This window comes from Macaca mulatta, chromosome 7 (assembly GCF_049350105.2).
Source record: "Macaca mulatta isolate MMU2019108-1 chromosome 7, T2T-MMU8v2.0, whole genome shotgun sequence".
NCBI classification, from domain to species: domain Eukaryota; kingdom Metazoa; phylum Chordata; class Mammalia; order Primates; family Cercopithecidae; genus Macaca; species Macaca mulatta.
The window spans coordinates 9,841,481-9,865,204 of NC_133412.1; the positions used below are offsets into that span (position 1 = coordinate 9,841,481).

Sequence of the window (23,724 nt, forward strand, 5' to 3'; positions counted from 1 at the left end):
TGCAGGGCAGACCCCAAAAGAAGATCAGCATTTCACCTCGATTACCCCTAGTACTTAAGACATTTGCCTTCATGAGTTTTGGGTAATCAATATTGTACAGCCATCAATTTAATTTTTTCATGGTATCAACCTGATACTAAAGCTGTAGAATCTGGGAAGAGCACAACAAAGCTTACCTGACTGACTCCACAATTATATTTGAAATGGGTAATTGAGATATAATTTAAAGGGTAGAATATATTTTTTCCATAATTGCAAAAGTTTGCTATAACTAGCAAAAGGAAATACAAAATTGAGTAATAGTGTTGTAGGAGAAGGAAGCAAATACTTATTTTGTATCTACTGTGTGCCAAACGCTTGTTATTTTGCCCCCAGAAATCATATGCAGATGATTCTATTTTACAAGGGAAAGTTGAGGTTTAGAGCAGGTGAACAACATGCCAAGATGGAACAGAAGGGGCATAGGACCAGGATTCAAGTCAGAGCAGGGTTTACACCCTTGGCACCATTTACATGTGGGTCAGATAATTCTCTGTGGTGGAGGCTGCATCCCCGGCCTCTACCCACTAGCTGCCAGTAGCATTTCCCCCATTTGTGACAACAGAAAATATCTCCAGGCCAGGCACGGTGGCTCACGCCTGTAATCCCAGCACTTTGGGAGGCCGAGGTGGGCGGATCACCTGAGGTCAGGGGTTCAAGACCAGCCTGACCAACATGGAGAAACCCCATCTCTACTAAAAATACAAAATTAGCCAGACATGGTGGCGCATGCCTGTAATCCCAGCTACTAGGGAGGCTGAGGCAGGAGAATCACTTGAACCTGGGAGACGGAGGTTGCAGTGAGCCAAGATCACACCATTGCACTCCAGCCTGGGCAACAAGAGTGAAACTCCATCTCAAAAAAAAAAAAGAAAAGAAAATGTCTCCAGACATCGTCAAATGTCCTCTGAAGGTCAAAATCAGACCCCCTGTGGAGACCCATGGCTCTAGAGGCTTTGTTTTTCTGCCATCGCACGCTCGGAGGGAAATTTTGGGGTACCTTTAAGGATGCTATATGGATTACTTATGTTTCAGTATTTTTTTCTTATGAAGATAATAAAAGCTGTTGCAGATCATTTAGAAAACAAAATAAAGATTGTTTATAATCTTACCACCTAGAGATACCCACTTTCAACATTTGGCTATGTTTTCTTCCAGTCTGTTTTCTGTGCACACATAGGTAGTTTTTAAAATCATACAGTAAATCTTTTATCTGTATTTTTATACTTAATATTGTATCAAGAGCCTATCCCTACATTAAAATCAATGTAATTATTTTTAGTAGCTGCATTATATCCTATTATATGTTTTTGCCTCAATTTACCCAAGCATTTTTCCAAATGGCCATTTAGAGTTTTTCCAGTTTATCCCATCATAAACATGGCTTCAATGAACATATTTGTGTATAAACTTTGTGTCCAGTCTTGATAAATTCTCTGGGGTATGTATTTCTATGAAAAGAAGAATAATTGAGTCAAGCTCTGTACCTATTGTTTAGGCCCCATTTCCTACATGCTGTCAGGTTGCTTTCTGTAAGTGTTGGACTTATATGGCTGTGCTCTCTCACTCGTTCGTGGGTGTCTTGTCTCACTTGTTAACTATGAGTATTACCTTTTTAAAGTATTTTAATTTGATAGGCAAAAATGGCATCTCATTGTTTTATTTGTGTTTATTTGATTACCAATGAAACGGAATATCTCTTCCTATTATATAGCTATTTGTTTTTCTTAGTCTCTGAAATATTTGTTAATACAATGCATTGCTTCTTTATTAGATCTAATTTGTGTCTATCCACTTCAAGTTTTGTTTCTTTCCATTTTCACATGTAGACTTAAAACTACAGTTCTTTAAGCTGTTTAGCAGCCGTAGAGGAAGACTTGAGGCAAGAGTTTGGAGGAGAGATGAAAGGGAGTGCTTTTGTATAAATTGGAGATCACCTCAACTATAGAATTAACTGAGCCCTGAAGTTGGAAGAAGAGGGAAGAATGGCAAAAGAGGAGGTAGTGCAGAGGTGTCCAGTCAGGATTTCCTGTAGTGGCCACCAGGTGGTGCCATCCGCCCGGGACGATTTGATGTCTCTGGTGCAGGAGAGCTGGAGAGCTGGGGAGAGTATTAATAAGGTGGTCTCAAGTGAGGTGGTTGGAGTGCCGTTCATACATGTGGGACATTAGTTGGGCTTCTGTAATTAACCTGTCAATGATCGTGAGTTGGTGCACGTGTGTTTGTGTGTAGAGTGGGGAAGAGAAGATTAGGGCTGTTAAAAAAAAAGAATATATATATATATAAAATATACATATATAATATACACATATTATATAATACGTATATATAAATGGCAGGTTTATTGAGATATTCACATACTATACAATTCAACAATTTAAAGTATACAATGTAATGGTTTTTAGTATATTCACATAGTACAATCAATTTTAGATTTTTTATTGCCCCAAAAGGAACTCCATTCCCCTTATCCATTCCCCTCATCTCTGCCCCCTTACTCCTTCCCTCAGTCTCCTTTCCCCAGGCCCTGGAAACCACTACTCTACTTTCTATGTCTGTGAATTTGCCTCTTCTGAACATTTCATATAAATGGAATCATAGAATAGGTGGTCTTTTATGGCTGTCACTGCTTGTCCTAGACAATGCTACACTAGCTTGACTTTGTGGCAGGAGGCATCAGGGTATCCAGATAGACTTAACTGTTTTAAGAGAAACAGCATTTGCAGGCTGGCTAGGATCATCACAATTACCTGGGAAGCTTAAAATGAAAGACTCCTGGCCCCCAATCTCTCCAGGAATTCAACTATGGCAGTTCCAGGGAGTCTGAGCTGCTTGGGATTTTTTCATTGCCACCAGTGACTCTAACGATTGCCTAGCTGGAAGCAGTGGGACTCCAGTTTTGAACAGAGGCATGAGAAGAAAATGGCATTTCCCTGCAGATGGGCTGTACCAGCTGCAGCTTCAAGTCCAGTGCCTCTTGTGGGAAAGGAACCACACCCTCGTCATGTGCCACATCTACACTGCAACACTGGTTCATCTCAGACTATCATCTTTGACTAGGCATGACAACAGTGCATATTTGAAGGCCATCAAACCAATGATATTAGCCTTGTGTACTGTTCATCTGGAAAATATCTCCCATGTGGTATGAGTAAGAAGAGCACTGAATTTGAATTCTGAATCTCACCAGAGTGTTCCACTGACTAGTCTCAGGGCTACTGTGAGCACCCAGTGAGAGTGGCCACGAGAGGTGACACACTGCACAAGTCAGGGCACTGGAATCATGGGACAAGATGGGACTTTAGAGAATATCTTGTCCACCTGCTTCATTTCATAGTAGAGAAAATGATGCCCTGAGAGGTCAAGTTCTTCACTGAGGGTCATATGCCAGCTATTAGTAGTGTAGCCAGCACCAGGGTGACCTAGCCTTTGCCTCCTTCTGTTTCTGTGTGCCCTTCTTCCCTACGTTGCTCTCTTTTGGAATCCGAGGAATCACATTCAATCACTTTTCATTTTCAGAAATGAGGAAACCCAGGCCTCATTTGTCCATGGCTACAAGGCTAATTGATTTATATTTGCTTTGGATGACTAGGAGTTAAAATAATGACAGATGAAAAATCCAAGATGGCATTTGTATACCGCTTTTAAGAGCAATCCACAACAGATTCAAATTTCGTGAGGCCTGAAACTCATGCAATTTGAAAACTTTTTTCAAGAAAAATGAAACACAATTGCAAATGAAAAGGTAGGTTCCAGGCCTCAGAAGCAGTCTGCACCCATGAGGGGCCCTCATTCACTTCGCTATAAATCCACCTCCAGGAGCAGTAATAAGGAGATCCCTACTCACATGTGTGCTGCTAGGTTCTTCTGTTTGTATAAATAGCATGTGTCCTGCTAAGTCACCTCCACTCTTACAGAATGGAGGCCACGCGGTCAGCAAATATGTATTGAACATCTGTTATCTGTAAGGAATACTGAAGGAAACCAAGAGAGGAAAATAAGCTACCATCTCTAAGTCAGGAGATGAGACACAAAGGCAGAAAGGAGGAATTCCTTCCCTGCTGTGGTCTGGGCCAGGGCGCCTATGGGAGCCCAGCCTCTAGTAGGTTTCCAGTTTTGGTCTCAGAGAATCTTCCTCTCGTAGTCATTCTTCTCTCTCTGCCTATCAAATGGGGAAGTGGATGTTGACATGAGTAAACCCTTTGGGGTTTTTGGATGAAAAATTTTTCAAGATTTACATGACATTTTTGGGGTTGTGCCTACCCAAAAAAGTCTCATATCTCACATCACTGCCTTGAAATGGATTACAGGTGCATTTATCCATCAGGGCCACATTCACCTAAATGCACCTAATGGCACTGAAACAATTAGAATAACATAGGCATCCTGAATAATCCATGCCTCTTCTCAAGAAATTGTTTTCTATTTTTATTTTTGTAAAACAACTTCTTTATTCAGTTGTGTTTATTTAAATGATCACAACAGCATTAGGTTCTGGTTTGGGGTGGTTTTTTTTTTTTATTTGTTTGTTTTAAGTCTAGTTTCTGACCCTTTCTGAAAGATACAACTTGGAGATAGGCCAGGAGGGAAACTAGTTTTAGGGTGTTCTCATTACATTCATTTTATGTCATTTTTAATTATTAGGTTTGCATTATTGAATTCCTGTGGGGAAGGAGGAGTCAGAGCTGTGAAGAAGTCATAAGTCCCTATAGGTAAAATCAAGTACTATTTGTCTCTAGTCAAAATTGCCCTTTCCATTGATAGGAGAAACGACTGGGCCTCCTTATCATCCAGAGTTCATTTTGTTTTTCGTGGCAGTTTCACTGTCTTTGGGAATTGAGCTTTTTGACACGTTAAAGCGCGAGGGGCATGAACACCTTGGCAGGGTTTGCAGTATCTCCTTCGAGTGCAGGATGGAGGGCTCCAGAGCTGGCAATTTGAGGAATGGCTGGTGGCTTCTGATTTCACAACCAATCCTGCCACTCATGTGTCCCTCCCTGTTTTGAATCATGGATCTCAAACATCCTCAAAAGCTCTTCCATGGTAATTTCAAAACTCTGAACAAATCAATCCTAAGAAAAAATAAACATGCAGAGGAGCGAAGGATATTTGGGATATGGTTCTAATTAAAATTTTTAAGTTTTCCTTTTCAGAATCCTGTATGAGCTATTAAATATGAAAAAAACTTCTGAGTAGGAAAGCAATAAAGGCCATTACCCTTAGAGATTTTGAATCTTATAATAAACAAATAGGTCTTCTTTTCCCCAAATGTTTCTTCTTATCAACACAAGGGAGTTGAGTGATGGCTACAGCTCTAAAATACTGAACATGGCTGCCTACTGAATTCAGCGTACATACGTAGGGATATGTTACATAAGATGCATATACATACTTTATTTCTATTAGCCTGTGGAACAGTGAACATGCCTGCTCTTATAAAGCGTCTAGTAAAGGAACTACAAAAGAGACACATCTACTGGGCACTCTCACACTGGCCGAGGTAGGTTGGAACCATCTGGATGCTTGCCTGTGCCATAGTTAACCTCGTGACTATCCAGTTTGCCAGTTATCCAGGCCCATTTACCTCTGGTCCCACTCAGCGAGCCCTTTGGCTATTTCTGTCTTCATTGGCACCTAAAGTCAAGGAGAAAGAAACGAACATTTATTAAGTGCTATGTTTGTACCAGTTAATCTTCTCAGTGAAGTATTATTATCACCCCTGTTTCACAGAGAAGGAAACTAATATGCAAAGGGGTAAGATAACTTGTTCAGGACCACATGTTTTTTAAGTATCGAGCTCATGCATTATAAAGTGACCACACTAGCTAACATTTATGAAGCACAATATTTGCCAGAATTCTTGCAAAAAGCCTTACGAGGACTATTTTATTTTATCCTCATACCAACGGCTTAAGGATGGTATTACCTAAATATTCTTAGGTCATACACCTAGTGTGATGGGGCCAATATTTAAACTCAAGCATCTGGATTGCAGGCTGCACTTTTGATCGCCATGCCTAGCTTCCTCTATACACCTGCTCTGACCGACTTGGTATTCACAGGCCCATGAGACCTGAAATATGGCCATCTCGAGTTGTGATGTGCTCTAAGTATAAACTACACACCCTATTTGGGAGACCGTATGCAAAAAAGAATATAAAAAGTCTCGTTGGCAATTGTTTATATCAATTACATGTTGAAATGATAATCTGGATATATTGGGATAAAAATTAATTATTAAATTTCAGTGTATTTACTTTTTGAAGTGAGAAGACTAGACAATTTAAAATTACAAATGTAGTTCATATTCTGTTTCTATAGAACAGCACTGCTATATACTAATTTAAAATAATATATAAAGGGGACTGGAACTGACTCAGGCCAACGTTATTTTTCATCAGTAGTTCTAGTTAAAAATTTGGTTGGAGTGGGTGGATGGGAAGGTCGAAGCCATTTTTAAAGATAAGTTTGGTGTTTTTATGAATTTGAGTTATGTGTGCTTTCTTCACCCCTTTTACCATGGGTGGGTAAGAGACTTGCCATTTTTAAGGCTGAAAAGAATTCTGTGAGGTGTATTTCCAGTGTCTGTGTGTAGTGCTGCAGCTGTCTGAGCACATCGCCAGAGGCACCGCTTTTGGCCTGTAAGGCACGAATCATTCACCACTGTCCGCATAGCTTTGTGACCACCTTTGAGTCTCTCTCTTCTAACATAACATTGGCTTCTGGCTCCAGGTGTGGTTCCTGGCACAAAGCTGATAATAAGCAGTGAATACTGTTTTGTTTGGTTTGTTGTAGTTTATTTATTTATTTATTTATTTATTTATTTTGAGACATCTCACTTTGTCGCCCCAGCTGGAGTGCAGTGAGTGGCGCGATCTCGGCTCACTGCAGCCTCCACCTCCTGGGTTCAAGTGATTCTCCTGCCTCAGCCTTTCGAGTAACTAGAACTACAGGCACACACCAGCATGCCTGGATAACTTTTTTGTATTTGTATTACAGATGGGGTTTCACCGTGTTGGCCAGGCTGGTCTCAAACTCCTGACCTCAAGTGATCCGCCTGCTTCGGCCTCCCAAACTTACAGGATTACAGGCGTGAGCCACTGGGCCCACTTTATTCTTAATACCTATTGCCAGGCAGAGGTTGCATGGATATAAAAGAGAGAAATTGGGAATATTTGTATGAGATGGGAAACCATAGGCCAGGAAAGCATTACCAAAGAGTTGTAGAGGATTTAGTCTGAGCCCCGTCTCCCTCCCCAACACACACACCACATGCCATTCTGAGGCTAGAATTAATCCCCGCTCCACCAACAGCAGCCACCGAAAAATAGTAATAACTGCCAGGAACTCAGAAACAGAAAAGAATTTCTACGAGATTACTGTCCAAAACAAATGTTTATTCTAGCCATTTATAAAGGACACTTACGGATTTACGGCAGTTTAGGATAGAGAAAAAGAAGTAGGGGAATGGTAATTAATGCAGGTACAAATTTGTAACGCCAAGTGAGAATCACGTGCCTTGTCGTGGCCCAAAAGGCCTTGTCAGATCCAAATGGAGTCTCCTCGTTTTAGTCTACAGACACATGGAGGGAAGTGGCATGATGGAATAATTACATTCGCAAGCCATGTACCCCCAGTCTGTGCTAGGGCCACTCCCCTGGCCAGTGCAGAACCAGGCCAGCTGATGGAAGGGGCTCTGAATGGGCACAGCGCTGCCAGGCCCTGCCACTCCCACCTCATCCCATCCAGAATGGGCCCAACACAGTTCCTGCTTCCCCTTATTCACACCTCCTCAACCATAGTCCCCAGTGACCTGCTTCCTTTGTGAAGCCCAGGCTGACCGGAAGGTGAGCCTCAACAGAAACCAGCAGAGAGCTGTGGGTCTGGGGCGGAGGGTCACCTCCACTGTCACGGTGTCTTGGTGTTAATGTCATCTGTTGGCTCAGCCATTCGTTGCTTCCCTCTTCCCTAAGCTCCTGCAGATCTCCTTTACTTCTTTCTTTCGTGTTCGAAGCTATCTCCTTGGACGCTGGGTCACTAATTATAAACTTCCTGTGCATTTACCTGGCTCTGCTTTGGCCCCTAATGACTTTATTTCTGCCTGCAGGATTGTCATTGCCATTGCCCCTTTTCCTTACCTGCGAACCTGACATACTCTGCTTATCCCTATAGCTGGCACACCAGGGGGTCTGGAATTCCTGTTGGTGAAGACACTACTTGAAGAGAATAATCCCAGAAATCCTCTAAGTTGCAAATATATCATACAGGAGCAGAGTACCACATGTGAATTAGCACTCATTATCATGTTAGTAGAGAAGCTTACCCAAAACAATGATACATAGGACCTGCTATGTCATTGAGAACAGAGAGGTGGGGCTCAGGTTCTGGACAAATGATGTCATAAGTAAGTATAGTTTCAGAAAGGAAGATGAAGTGGGAGCTTTAGATAACTGGAGGTGGTAGGCCTGTATGTGGAACCAGATGCTGGAGGGCCCACGTCCATATTTTTACTTTACAGTTTTGTGTCCATATCCTTAGCTACTCCCCACCACCACCACAGTTCTATATCCCATTATTTTTTCAATATACCTGATCCTCAACTCAAGCTCCACTCTGACCCTCAGCTCAGCCATATAATTTCACCAAAGATTATAAAATAAAGATTTTAAAGGACAAACACGAGCCTTGACCTTAGTATAAAGACATGCTTAGCCTTCATACGAGTTGCCAAGTTGAGACTTCATTTCAGACAGCAAATAAAAGTTATATGAAGGAGCTAAAAGTACTACTGCAAATTACCTATTTGAAATGACTTTTTCGAAACCTGCTAACTTCACAGCTCTCCTAAAAAGGCTTCATTTCCAGGTTATTTTATTTTGGGGTTTTGTGTGTATGTGTTAGAGGGGGTGGGGTTTGTGGTGACTACAGAAAAATTAGTTAAATTCATAGGATAAAATTTGAACTTTTGCAAATAAGTAAACAGCCAAAACAAACACCACTTCAGAAAAAAAAAATACATTTTCTCCTTTTGAAAAGCAAGCAATGCTTAAGCAAAATACCTTAAAAGTGAACTAAAAAGCTTTTCTAAAATAAACAACTCTGCTTGTGATCCTAAATTGGGACCACATGTAGATGTGAAAGCTACAAATGCAGTGCACTCAGAATTTGCGTCTCTGCCTTCACTGTTTGCGTGCCTCTGAGTACACGATGATAATGTTGCCTTTGGTCCCCAAGGAGCCTGAGTTTTTTAGATCCTAGTATGAGGGGGGAAAGCAGAAGAAGAAAGGAAAGGAATGAAAACAAATGCCTTTCAAGACAAAATATCCGAATGGGTTTCACTTTGCTTATCTGCCAAGAGGCTCAACCCAATTTAGATCTCTCCTACAAGGACAGGATAGTGCCAGCCGGGGTGTCTGCCCTTGCCGTCTATGTGGGGCCGTCCCTGTGAGGGACCAGGCTCAATTCAGAGCAGAAGGATCACTCTAGCAAACTGCCTGGGCCAGCCCTCTGCCCTGAGGCAAGTCAATGAATAAGCCAATTCAGCACAGATAGAATCATTCCTTTGTTTTTCTCAATTACCAAATGCTGTGTGCTTTGGGGTCACTTGTTGTGTGAGTTTAGAGAATGTGGATATTGCAACATAAACCCTCGCCATTCTAAACAGCTTAAACTCAATTCTGTTCCTAGGGAGGAGAGCTGAGGTGATAATATCCATTTCTAAGTATAAACTATCGTGTGTTCATTTTCTCATTCCAGGAGACACATTTCTCTTCTCTGCTAGTGCTGCTGGTCTCTTCCAGCAAGCACAAACATCAGATATGTGTTTATGTGGACATATTTTGTCCCCTATTACTGGAGAGCAAGCTCCTTGAGAGAAGGGATTATGTTGCCCGGAGAAGTAACTTTGTTAGGCAAAGCATGACTTTATTTAATTTTGAATTGATAAGAAGGCACTGATGTTAGTAAAAAGCTCAAATGTTCTGAGCCCTGTTGCTCAATACCTCAAACACAGGACCATGATCACCACAATGAAAAATATGTAGGATCGTTCATTTCAGCTCTGTTAATTGTGCGATTAGGAAATGTTGACTAGATAGTAAAAGCGGCTACCATTCACGGAGTGCTTATTCCATACCAGGTACTGAGGTAAGCATTTGACATCCAGTATCTGATCTGATCCTCCCACAAGCATGTTATCCCCAGGTTAAAAGGGGAAAATTGAGGTCCAGTGAGATTGGGAGGCTATGGGAGGTTATCCCACAGTGTGTGGCAGAATGTGGACTTGAACTCAGGGCCCTGACAACAGGAAGCTAAAAAAGCCTCTTTGTATAAACAGTGCTCTCGTTTCTGCGGGTCCTCCGGAAATGAAAATAGTTGCTTTTCGTAAATCGGTTTGAATGTTGGGACCCTCGTTTCTCACCAGGAGTCAAGGACGAAAGGTCTTAATACATAGAGTGGATTTTGAGAAAGGATGTGTGGAAATGACTCTTCTTTTCTTTTATCTCACCTCAATTACTTGGGTTGCAGGAAGCAGAAACATGGGGGTCAGACATCTAAAATGTGAAGTTCCATCCTCATGTTGGCCACTTCTTTCAGGCTCCTTTCCCCATTCACAGGGGCCAATCTGTTTGTCCCTCTCCTGCTCTTTCTCCTTGCCGCTGTCTTCTTTCCAGTGGAGACACAACGTGTGGTGGGACTGCCTGAGTGCTTACTGAGAAGGAGAAACCCAAGCGCAGATTGTACAGGAGCTGACTGATGAGCCCTCTGGTTGTGGACAAGTGATTGCGCTTTTTGTATAATTGTGTGTTTACCTCAAGTTGTGAAAAAACAAAACAAAACAAAACTTGTGGGGCAAGTTGGACCTTAGGAAGGAGATTTCTGGGTCTGTGACTTCTCTTAGCCCCCAGTGCCTGGTGCCTACGGCCAGTGTCGCCTCAGGGAGTCCCAGGCTGTTCTGTGGCCTCCAGAAGGAGCCACCCCGCCCCTTCCTCACCCCACTCCACGCTGCCTTCCCTTAGCCCCGGGGGGCTTGCCGCCCTCCACCTCTCTCCCGGTCTCCTTGGGCGCTGTTGCACTCCAGCCTTCAGCTCTGTCAGAGTCTGAGCGGGGGAAACCAAAGGAAGCCAGGCGATGTCTGGAGTGCCCCATCCCTCTGCTTCACGCTCCCAGACTGCTGACAAAAGGAAAACTGGTCCCTCGCTTTCTGAACGATGTATCGAGACCGCAGTGTATTTTTAGCATCTGCTGTTTGTGGTAACATAAGTGAAAACTGCTGGACCCGTTCCCTTCAGCTGAATGGCTGGTATTCAGGGCAGTGTGCCCGCTCCCTGCCAGACGCTCCTCATGGAACTCCCTTTTTACGAGGTGGGCGACTGGCTCCCTGGCACCAGGCTGCCCCACCAAAATTCTCCTTTATTGCCCAGCGCCAGTGCCCCGTTGCCTGAGTCCCCAGGGCTGCAGGCAGGGTGAGGGGTACGAATGGGACGACGCTGGCTGCGGGCTTGTCAGGGTGTTCCCAAGTTGTGTGGCAGAGTCTGGAGGGCAGGGGTTGTCTGGATGTTCCAAACCTCCAGCGTGAGATGGGCGCTCAGGTGCGAAGGAACCTTGGTGGCGAGGCCGACAGGTGGCGTCCCGTTTCAGAGCCATTTTGCCAGTGCCTGGCTCTGCAGTGGTCACTGACGCTGAAGATCCCCTGAGTGACCAGGAAACTGTGAGAGACCCCAGTTACCCCAACAGGTCATTCTACTAATGGTGGCTGTGCAGCTCCAGCTCATTTTTGGAAGACGGAAACGCACTGGAAAGGGTACGAACGGACGCAGAAGGCCTCGTCGGGGCTCTCCCAGTGCCACCGTAGAGTGGACACGGGGCTGGAATCCAGACTAGCACCAACTTGCTGAGTGGCTTTAGGCAAGAAACCTTTCCCCAGGACTCACTTTCTCACTTAGAATTATGAAGAGTGATTCTTCTCCTACTGACCTCACTAGGACGTTTTTAATAAGGAGGAAAGCACTTTGCAACTGCTGAAACTGTAACATGATGAAAAAAAAAAAAAGAGTGACCAAGTAGCGCAGGTCCCATTTATGTTCTTAATTTCTGACCAACCTTAACGTCCGTCAAAACTGCCCCCACTAGCCCCAGCCGGAAGAGCCCCTGCATCGTGGTGGGACATCATCAGGCTCTGCAAAGGACATCACTGATACCATGAGAACTCACTTTCAAGGGAGGTGTTTACCTCTCATTCTCACAGAATTAGCGCAAGAAATGGGGCAGCAGGATCCTTTCCTTGCAAAGTGTGAGCAGGTGCCTCTGTAGAGTAAAACCTTAAGTAAAAGGACTACAACTGCAGTGACAGCTCCTTTATCTGAAACCGCAGACTTTTAAGAAAGTTCTTAGCAGCCACACCGATGTCACAGATTCCATAAAGCAAGATTGCCTAGGCACAATCTCAGAGCTAATTTTCTCTCATTTTAAATATAATTCTAATAGGCCTGGCTCTCTCATTTTCTAGCCCCTTGTTACTGAAAATGTGGCTCATGGACCAGCAGTGTCTGCACTACGTGGGAGCTCGTGAGGAATGCAGAACCTCAGGCCCCACCCTTCACCTTGGATCAGAATCCACATCGGGATAAGATCCCCGTGTGCGTGTGCGTGTGCGCGTGCGTGCGTGTGTGCGCGTATGTGCTTGCGTGAGTGCATGTGCGTGTGTGTGTGGTGTGTGCGTGTGTGCGTGCAGGTGTAGTGTGCGTGTGTGTGTGCGTGTGTGTGTTTTGGGGGGAGGGTAAAATTAGAAGAGACTTGCAGGGCCTAGGTGCACTCTCAATTTATTGTGTATCATTATGGAAAGGATTTGGGATGACTACAATTAATAACTTAGAAGGAGTGAGGTGACAACATTAAAAACGATTGCATCTGGGACCATTTGATACAGTTTTTTTTTTTTTTTTTTTTTCACACTGTGTCTCACTTTGCCACCCAGGCTGGAGTGCGGTGGCGTGATCTCGGCTCACTGCAACCTCTGTCCCCCGAGTTCAAAGTGATTCTCCTGCCTCAGCCTCCTGAGTAGTTGGGACTACAGGCGTCTGCCTGTAATTGTATTTTTAGTAAACACGGGGTTTCACCATCTTGGCCAGGCTGGTCTTGAACTCTTAACCTCGTGATCCACCCACCTCCACTTCCCAAAGTGTTGGGATTATAGGCGTGAGCCACCGCGCCCGACCCATTTAATATAGTTTTATATCCGAATGCCCTTTTTTTTTTTTTTGGGACGGAGTCTTGCTCTGTCGCCCAGGCTGGAGTGCAGTGGCCGGATCTCAGCTCACTGCAAGCTCCGCCTCCCGGGTCTACGCCATTCTCCTGCCTCAGCCTCCCGAGTAGCTGGGACTACAGACGCCTGCCACCTCGCCCGGCTAGTTTTTTGTATTTTTTAGTAGAGACGGGGTTTCACCGTGTTAGCCAGGCTGGTCTCGATCTCCCGATCTCGTGATCCGCCCGTCTCGGCCTCCCAAAGTGCTGGGATTACAGGCTTGAGCCACCGCGCCCGGCCCCGAATGCCTTTTAATCCTCTGAGAATACACTGTTACAACACTGTATAGTCATTGATATTCCCAGTAATAGTCCCATATTATCAAGAACAGCAAGGTCATATTCCCCTGCTGTTTATTTACCTAATATTCGTAGTGGAAAATTTTCCTTTAAAATGGTTAAATAAATCTTGATCTTAAACCGATGCTTCAGTGATCTGAATACTACATGAAACAGCGCATTCTCTCTAAAGAGAGAAGAGATGTTCCTATAGTCAGAAACCTCAGTTAACTCAGATTTTGGTTTTTGTGCACAACATTTTGGAGAGTCAAATGATATCAAGATAAGATGTGATAACAGAGATTTACTCTAACATTAAACAATGAAAAAAACTCTACCGGTGCAACAAGAAGGCCACGACTGTTTAGAGCCAAGTAAAACTTTGGGGGTCAGAAGATATTTACTTTACATATTTCCGTTTACTAGGTACTAACAACTGATCTTCAAAATCATGGAGACAGGAAAATGGATTTGAAACCCAAGGGAGTTTGTAAGTAACCAGAAAAGTTAGTGCCCTGTTCTGGACAAGCGATCGTTGGAGTTGTTAGACTCCAGCTGGTGGTCCCTGGGAGTGCTGTTGGGGGCTCTGTTGACACCAAACGAGACCATGAGTGACAAAGCTTCGAGTTGTGGTTGATCAGATCTCAAAGGCCAGGAGAGACCGAAACCAACCAGGTCAACTTGCCAGCTGAATTGCCAACCTCAAAGGGATACGTACAGAAGGGAGAATTGGAGGCACATAGCAGAGGGTGAGAATGCAGAGAAGAGCAGGATGCGGTCAAAAGCTCGGCAGATTTTTATGGAGGGTTCCAGCACAGGCCAAGAAAGAGATTTAAGAGCTCTGACTCAAATAAGACCAACTCTCCTTCTCTCTCCTTTGACAATTACATCTGAGTGCAACTTTACTGCCACGGCAATACAAAGAAAGTCTACCAATGATTTGATATCTAGAGCTTGGAAATAAACAGCTGCATGGTACCAATTTTATTATATAAAGCAAAGTTTATATAAACACAACTGGACTTAAAACTCATTTGGCAAGCATTAAATATTTTCCATTTATTCTAGAGACATTTGTAGAGTGCCATGGCTGTGGTGGAAACATAAATAAAGCCTCATCACAGGACAGGATTAATTAATTGCCTGAAATAATTTCAAAGCTGTAAGTGAAAGATCCTGTCTTTATTAATGGTATTCTTTTCTCAAATCAGCAGATATTGAAATCTCACAAGCTTTTGACTCATCTCTCTCCTGTGCACTGCTAGAAATCTTATTTAACTCATGTTGCGGCCACCCTAATTCCAATCCTTGTCATTTCACTCCTGAGTTTCAGCAACACTCTTACAGCAGAATTTAATTTCTCTCCAACCTAGCTTTGTACAGTGGTCTGGTCTCTATACCACCATCTATTGTCTATACCACAATACATTATGTTGGGAATATATCTTATTCTGTACTACTGGCTTATTGTGTTAGTCATGAGTAACCAACTAGAATGAAGAAGGAACTAGAGAACAGGAACTATGTCTTTCACATTTATATCTTCTATAGCACCTAACATAATTGTTGCTACACAGTATGTTGCTACAGGAAGTCTTCCATGACCAAGATCTGGGCTAGATACTTCTCCTCTACACAACTGTGACACACTGCCATACCCCGGTTACATTATCAGTGCATTACAACTGGCTGTATTATGTTTGTTTCTTTTTGTTTCTCTATGAACTATGAGAGCAGAGCCTACATTTATCTGGTTCATCACTGACCCTCTAGTACCTAGTCCAGGTTTTGATTATATATTACGTGCTCAATACATATTATTAGATTGATTGAGTTATTTGTTGTTGGTTGTTAGTGCAGTAAGACGGTGAAGGAGGCTGGGATGAATAGACCAAATGGCATCCATAGCATCATATTATTTTGTTTGACTTGGCTTCAGGTACGATAGATCAACATGACCTAAATATTATAGTGAACCAGATAACTGGCATTTGGCTGTATTTGCAACTGTATCATGTTAAAATTATTTTATTTTCTATACCTGTTTAATTGTCTATAAAATTCTAGCTCCTGGAGCGCAAAGGACAGCATTTTTTACTTCTGCATATCTCTCTCAGTTCCTACGTCAGTGAGTGTTTCTTGATTTGACATCATTAAATGCAGTTTAAAAGGAGTCTGTTCTAATCTATCTGCCTAGTGCTAAACATCTGTTGCTTCCTAACAAGTGCTGCATTCATTTTAATGGCACTGGTGCACAGAGGTAAACAGAGCCTTGGCAGGCCTTCCATAAGGGAAACTGTTTGCTTCCTTCATTAATTACTAATGGAGCATTAAGACACGCATTCCGCCTTGAGCCAAGTTGGATAATTCCTGGCACTTAATGCTAGAGTGCTTTCAAAAGTTGAGACATGTATTGACACACCAGACAGCCTGCCCTCTAGCAAGCACAGTGGTGGCTGTAGTGCCAACATTATATAAAGCTTCAAGTCTATCAATACCAAGTGTACTGATATGTCTAACCTTTGCAGCTATTGGGTTAATGTGGAATGATATGTATCCCTGCACTAGCTCCAAAGGTAGCTATCACAGATGAACTGGATGAATCATCAGAAAGATACAGAAAGGTTAAAACTAAAAGGATAATCAAAGATTTACCAATTAAACACAAATAGAGTGAGAGTGGCAAACTAATAGAACTATAAATCAATGTATGATTTATCAGTTTATATTTAGCAACCAATTACCAACACAATTAAAGTGAAACATTTATACCCTTGGATATGCTAACTAGTATAGCATCAAAATGATAAAAACAGTAAGAAATAAGAGAATGACAGTCACTTATTGTTAGTAGTAGAGTTTAACGTATAACCATCAGATTATGATAGACTAGAGATGAAATGTGAATATGGATATAAAAAGAATATAATTAAAGTGTTGATAAATTGGCTATATTTAGATGTGTACGGGTTATATAAAATACCTTATATTACATATTCACATGGAAAATTTCCAAAAATAATATGGTAGTTTACAAAAGAAATCCTTTTTTTTTTTTTTTGAGACAGAGTCTTGCTCTGTCTCCCAGGCTGGAGTGCAGTGGCCCGATCTCAGCTCACTACAACCTCCGCCTCCCAGGTTCAAGTGATTCTCCTGCCTCAGCCTCCCAAGTAGCTGGGACTACAAGTGTCCGCCACCACTCCCGGCTAATTTTTGTATTTTTTTTTTTTTTTTACTAGAGACGGGGTTTCACCATATTGGCCAGGCTGGTCTCAAACTCCTGACCTTGTTTTCTGCCCGCCTCGGCCTCCCAAAGTGCTGGGATTACAGGCGTGAGCCATGGTACCCGACCACCTATTTTTTTTTAAAAAGTGCAGAATTTTTTTTTTTTTTTTTTTTTTTTTGGAGACGAAGTCTCGCTCTGTCGCCCAGGCTGGAGTGCAGTGGCCGGATCTCAGCTCACTGCAAGCTCCGCCTCCCAGGTTCACGCCATTCTCCTGCCTCAGCCTCCCGAGTAGCTGGGACTACAGGCGCCCGCCACCTCGCCCGGCTAGTTTTCTGTATTTTTTTAGTACAGACGGGGTTTCACCGTGTTAGCCAAGATGGTCTCGATCTCCTGACCTTGTGATCCGCCCGTCTCGGCCTCCCAAAGTGCTGGGATTACAGGCTTGAGCCACCGTGCCCAGCCAAAAGTGCAGAAATTTTACAGTTTCTCTCATTACAGAACAGTGACCTAGATCTGGGCTAGATACTTGTCATCATTCTCGTCACAAAGCAATGAAATATAATATAAATGTAAACAAAACAAACAAACAACCACTTGATTTTGCTTGAATTTGGGGGCTAGAGGAATCAGCAGAGGTAAGATTGTCCTTTTAAGGTTAAACTTTAATCAAGACAGCACACAAAGACAGAGTGATGCAATGTCACTTCAAGGAGACAATATGATCCCCGGGGCACTGAGATCTAGTCATGATTCTACTGAATATATTAACATTTCCAAGGGGGGAAAAAAGTATGAATCCAACAAAGAGCTGGTTTAGCCAAAACAACAAAGGCAAGTGCTCATGTTCATCCAGGGACAAGGGAGCCTCATTCAACTGGACTTAACTAATCCAGCCTGTGGCAGGATCCTCCTTCGGGAGAAGATGGAAGCATGGTGTTATTTTTGCCTGATTTTGCTCAAATTTCATGCCCACCGAGGCACCTTTTGATTGTAAACCAGCCTCTCCTGTATAGGTCTGCGTACACCATGATTGTGCATTAAGGGAACTCTGAGTGTGAGGCTCCTGTGTCCCCATGGAGTCGGTAAGTATGAAATCCTGCTAAGAAATGATCTGCTGTGGTGCTGGACAAGGAAGCTTCATGAGCCTTATAGATTGTTAAGGCTACAAGAAAAGAAAGTCCAGAAATTCACATGCATTCATATGTTAACTTGGTAACTTGGTAAAACAAGTTATGGAGTATAAGTTGTTCTTAATTCACTGCTGTGTTTTGGTTCTCAGAGTAGGTTTTGGTATGTATGAGACACTTAAGTATTTGTTAAAGACGTGAAACAAGTAGGAAAGGACAGAATTATTTAGCAAATGCTGGTGGGATAATTGGTTAACTGTTTTACATACACTAAAATAAATAACATGGATTAAAGAGTTAACTCATAAACGGAAAAATTGAAAGAATTATCCAAATGTCAGTAGTACTTCTGAAGGGGCAATGATTTTGTGCATTTAGAAGGATAAGAAGAAATCAAAAAGGAGAATAAAAATGAGAAATCTGACTACATAAATATTAAAAACGTATGTTAGCAAAATACTATAATAGTAACCAGAATTCAAAGTCAGACAACATGGGAAAATATTTGCAGAAAAGGCGACAGCCAGAGGCCTTGTATCTTATTATGTAAAATGTTCATACAAATTGATAAGAAAAACATTGAAATTCCAAGAGCATAAACAAACAGCTCACATAAAAGAAATTAAAATTAGTAAACATATGGGAAGATATTTGACCAAGCTGGTAATCAAAGACATTCAAAATAACACAGTAATTTTAAAACATTTGAATTAGCAAAGAAAATATAAAAATTGATTTTCATAAAACCCAATGCTGGTGAGAATGTTGCAAAAGTTGTATTTCATAGTTTGCTGGTGATGGCTTATAAATTGGTACCTCCTTTTTGGAAAACAGTTTGGCAATACCGTATCAAAAGTCGTTAAGATGTTTTATAGCCTTTGACCCAGTAATTTGACTTCTGGGAATCTATCCTGAGGAAAATTAATCCAAAATATGGAAAACATTAAATGTCTAAAATGAATTGGGAAACACTAATTGTCTCACAATAGGGGAGTGGTTAATATGCTGTAGTAGAGCCATTGGACTAAAAACTACATAGCCATTTATAATTACAGGAATAGAGACCATGCTGCCAAATGGAAAGACGCTTGTGCTTCAATATTAAATAAAAATGAATATATCCTTTGTATAAAAAGATACATAGCAACAATTGGAGTAAGTACACCAAATTTTAAGTGGCTGAGCTGAAACAGCAGGATAACAGTGACTTTATCTTTTTTCATAATGTGCTTTCAGCCTGTATATCTGCTTTTGCCTTCCTTTCTCGCCCCAAGTCCTGCCCAAGCTCCGTGCCCAGCTTCCAGAGCCCTGCCTGTGTTGGTGCCACTCAATTTCCAGCTTTTCCAAGAAGCCCTCCCATCCCGTCAGCCAAATGGAACTCTCCCTTTCCCACGCTCTCTCTCTCTTTTTTTTTGAAACAGAGTTTTGCTGTGGCTCACGCTGGAGTGCAGTGGCATGATCTTGGCTCACTGCAACCTCCACTTCTCGGGTTCGAGTGATTCTCCTGCCTCAGCCTCTTGAGTAGCTGGGATTACAGGCACCTGCCACCATGCCCTGCCAGTTTTGTAATTTTTTTTTTTTTAGTAGAGACGGGCTTTCATTATGTTGGCCAGGCTGGTCGTGCACTCCCGACCTCAGGTGATTCGCCTGCCTCGGCTTCCCAAAGTGCTGCAGTTACAGGCGTGAGCCACCACGCCTGGCCCCTCTCCCATGCTCTCGTGATGCTGTATTCACATTTATTTTACAGGACAGTATACAATTTGCCTTGTATGGAAATCATATGTGTACAGTATGCGTCTGTTTCTGCAACTACATTTCTAAACCCCTAGAGGGCAAGAACCATTTCATTTATTTTTCTCTCCCCGCAGCAGAAGGCACAGGGCTTCTCCTGTTTGATATGCCTGAAGAAATATTAGTTGAAATTAATTTAATTGCACTGCAACGAACTACTTCTGATTCCTTTGCAGGTGGAGCTCATGAGGGACTTCAGCATTTGGGTCCTTTTGGCAACATCCCCAACATCGTGGCAGAGTTGACTGGAGACAACATTCCCAAGGACTTCAGTGAGGATCAGGGGTACCCAGACCCTCCAAATCCCTGTCCTGTTGGAAAAACAGGTAACAGACATGCCCTTGGGTTTCCACGGAAAGTTGGGGCTTTGGAAGGAAATGAGAAATTCTAACATCAGCTACAAATATTCCCAGAAATTGTTATTTCCATTCTGATGGGCCCATGCATATTTGTAAGTAGATGGGAAGGGGAAATTTATTCTAGAATTTTTGTGTGAGCTCTGTGTTCAGACACACCCACATAGGATCTTCCCCTGCTAAGGCTTTACTTTCTTTCTGTGTCTCTCGTTCTTTGGGAATTGATGCACTTTTCTGCGCTTGCTACTCTTTTCATGAAAAGGGGCAACATTTTTTTTTCCTTTTCCATGATACAACTTCTGCTGATTTTTAATGTCTTTGGAACTAGTTATGTTGTGGATTATCCATGCCTGTTTGTTTTCCTCACTCCTCATGACAGTCAACATTCTAACAGTGTCATGTGTCAACACTGAGTTAGCATCTATCCTAAAATCCTGTTTATTTGGGGGCCACGAGGTAGCATGAGAGAGAAGAGGTTCAGGAAGAAGTTGGTTAAGGAAGAAGGTTGAAATTCTCCATATTGTTCACGCATCCCACCCACTTTGCTACCCGCTAATGCCAAAGAGAATGGTGAGTGGGCTTCACTTACATCGAGCTTCGAGCAGCTGACCTTGGTGGTTAAGAGTAGTGGCTCTAGACTCTGACTACCTAAGTTCAGACTCCAGGTCAACCTGTGCGACCTTAAGTTAATTAATCACTTTCTACCTCAATTTCCTTATTTGCAAAATGGAGGTCATTGTGGCAATTAAATAAAATTATCCATGTAAAGCATTTTAGCACAGCACCTAGCACAGAGTAAGGACTCTTTAAAAATGTCATCCTGCTTATAATTAGCTTTGCTGCCGCTAGTAAATAATGCACCTCTTACCTTGGGCTTGTGTTAGCTTCTAGCACCAGAGTATTCTTTTCCTGCAAGCCTAATAATAATAGTTGGGATTTATCAGGTTGGTGCAAAAATAATTGCAGTTTCTGCCATTGCTTTCAGTGGGAAAAACCGCAATGACTTTTGCACCAATCTAATATTATTTCTACTTTATATTAGGAAAACAGAAGCTTAGAGAGTAACTTGCGGAAGGTTATCCAGGTAACAAGTAGCTGAACCAAGACTCAAACCCAAGTCTACCTGATTAAGGACTGTGTACTCAACCACCAGGACATACTGCCTGGCTCTGAAAATTATGATAACATTAACTACTCAACTCTTTTTCTTTTTCTTCTTCTTCTTTTTTTTTTTTTTTTTTTGGAGATAGGGTCTTACTTTGTTGCCCAGGTGGGGGTGCAGTGGCACAATTATAGTAATTCTCTGCCTCAACCTCCCGAGTAGCTGCGACAACAGATGTGCACCACCATGCCCAGCTAATTTTTAAATTTTTTGTAGAGGTGGAGTCTCATGTTGCCCAGGCTAAGCTCAAACTCCAGAGCTCAGACGATCCTCCCAGCTTGGCCCTCCGAGGTCCTGGGATTATGGGTGTGAGCTACCACACCCAGACTTTGTTTTCTTATGATGCCCATAACTGGTCTGACCTCGCCTTTTCTTAAACACAATGCAGGCTCTCTCTTAAAGAGACTGTCTTAAAAAAGGACGCTCCTCCTTTCGTTTCGGGTGAGGCCTCTGTTTCCCATGGGGCACAAAGCTTGCATCTTGAGGCAGGACAACCAAAGTAGTTGGATGTGACCAAGCCAATGTGTGGCTGCTGGGCCAGGAAGGCAGGAAAACCTGAATCACTGCCTGGCTCTAATCATTTCAGCCACCTTTTACTTGCTTGTAGGGTTTTGGATGGAGAGGAAGAAAGACTAGATCAGAGTTTAGAAAGCGACAGTCTCCATTGTGAAATCCACTGGATGTGGTATAGTGCAGTGGTTCTTAAATCCCAGGACCACCACCACCAGCAGCAGCACCTGGAAACTTGCTAAAAATGCAACTTCTCAGGCCCTACTCTGATTCAGCCTATTGAATCAGAAAATTCTGGGGGTGGGACCCAGGAATTTGTTGTATGTAACCAGTCCTCCTCATGGCTCTAGTGCACACTGAAGTTGGAGAATATTATAGGAGAATGGAAAGAGGTCCAGAGTTTGAACCAAGAGATCTGAGCTCTAGTGTTGACTGTAGTATGCCACTTTCACTTTGTTGAGCCTTAATCTCTTCACCTATGGAGGGAAGACATAGACAGTGCCTTCAAAAAGCATACAGTGTAGTTCTAGCTTGTCTGAAAACAAAAACAATAAAAACACAAAACCGTACAGACCTATGGAATCAAGCTCTAGTCTGTGCACTTAGGAGCTCTGAGAGGAGAGCAAGCTGGCCCATTAGAATTGGACAAAATCCCAAACCCAGACACTTTCTTGTCACAGGTTGTCTGCCATTTCCTTTGCTATCCTTCCATGAAACTAACCTATTCCCTCACTCTTTGTTCTGCACAATCTGCATTCCAAGAATGAAATCGCTTGCTAAACTTAGCCATTATTTGTGAGGAATTGCTTGAATCATGACACAGCAGAGCACAGCTGAGCAATCCAAGAATAAAACCTTGACTTCTCCTTTCATGCCATGCTCCCCTCTGAATCCTGGCCCACTCACCCTGGACAGAGCAGCAAAGCTCAAAGAGTCCATCTCAGCTTCAGAGATAGGATGTGAATTTAAGGCACATTTTCAGGCCCGGAGACACCTTCGGTTCGGTTCCCAGAGCAGGCTTTATCTGCATCTCAGTCGGGGCCCACTCAGAGGTACACCAGAAACAATTATGAAAGGTTATGAAGGTGCCGTATGCAGATTGCCTGAACTCTCTTGAATTGGTATATTTTCCTACATGTTAATTGCTATATATTGTATAAGTTAGATAAATAGCTCATGGAAAAGTGGAGAGCGGTGATAGGGGTTTGTTCAGAATGCTGATGACTTCCACACTAGCTGCACGCTGCTAAGAGCTGAGAGACTGTGTGCTGAAAGCCGCTGAGAGCAGTTAAGAGCAGTGTCAAGAGCTAGACATCCTGGCTAATTGTAAATACCCCCTTTCAGCACTGCCTTGATGTCTCATTATGTCTTTAAAATGAGACCCTCCTTCCTCCTCCTAACCCTGCACACAATTCACAATCCCTCCTCTGTCCCCCTTTTTATTGCTGTTGTCTAAAATATATTAGACATGGGAAAAATGACTCATTTTTAGAGCATCATGCCTAATAATGATAGAATTTACATAAAAGCAGCATCTGGAGGGTAATCTGGGGCAATCTACGGCCAGGTGAAATCTGGGGACCTCAGGTCCCGGTCCGCGCCAGCTCCCAGCAGCCTCATCGCCATGCATCAGAAAATTGAGGAAATCAAGGACTTTCTGCTCACAGCCTGACGAAAGGATGCCAAATCTGTCAAGATCAAGAAAAATAAGGACAATGTGAAGTTTAAAGTTCAATGCAGCAGATACCTTTACACCCTGGTCATCACTGACAAAGAGAAGGCAGAGAAACTGAAGCAGTCCCTGCCCCCTGGTTTGGCAGTGAAGGAACTGAAATGAGCCAGACACACTGATTTGAACTGTATTAAAATACTAAAAAAACCCCCCCCCCCAAAAAAAAAAGCAGCATCTGAGACACATAGGCTTCTTTCTTT

At 42.7% G+C, this 23,724-nt stretch overlaps 1 protein-coding gene and 1 pseudogene across 4 annotated transcripts in view; both read left to right on the plus strand.

Annotated features, from left to right (window-relative positions):
- Positions 1 to 23,724, plus strand: part of SCG5 (secretogranin V) — a 56,156-nt gene that overhangs the window by 18,425 nt on the left and 14,007 nt on the right. For all 4 annotated transcript variants that reach the window (NM_001260672.1, XM_015141776.3, XM_015141775.3 and 1 more), the window contains 1 exon segment: positions 19,941 to 20,090. In NM_001260672.1, the coding sequence (NP_001247601.1) occupies positions 19,941 to 20,090 (150 nt within the window).
- Positions 23,402 to 23,673, plus strand: LOC694228 (large ribosomal subunit protein eL38 pseudogene; annotated as a pseudogene).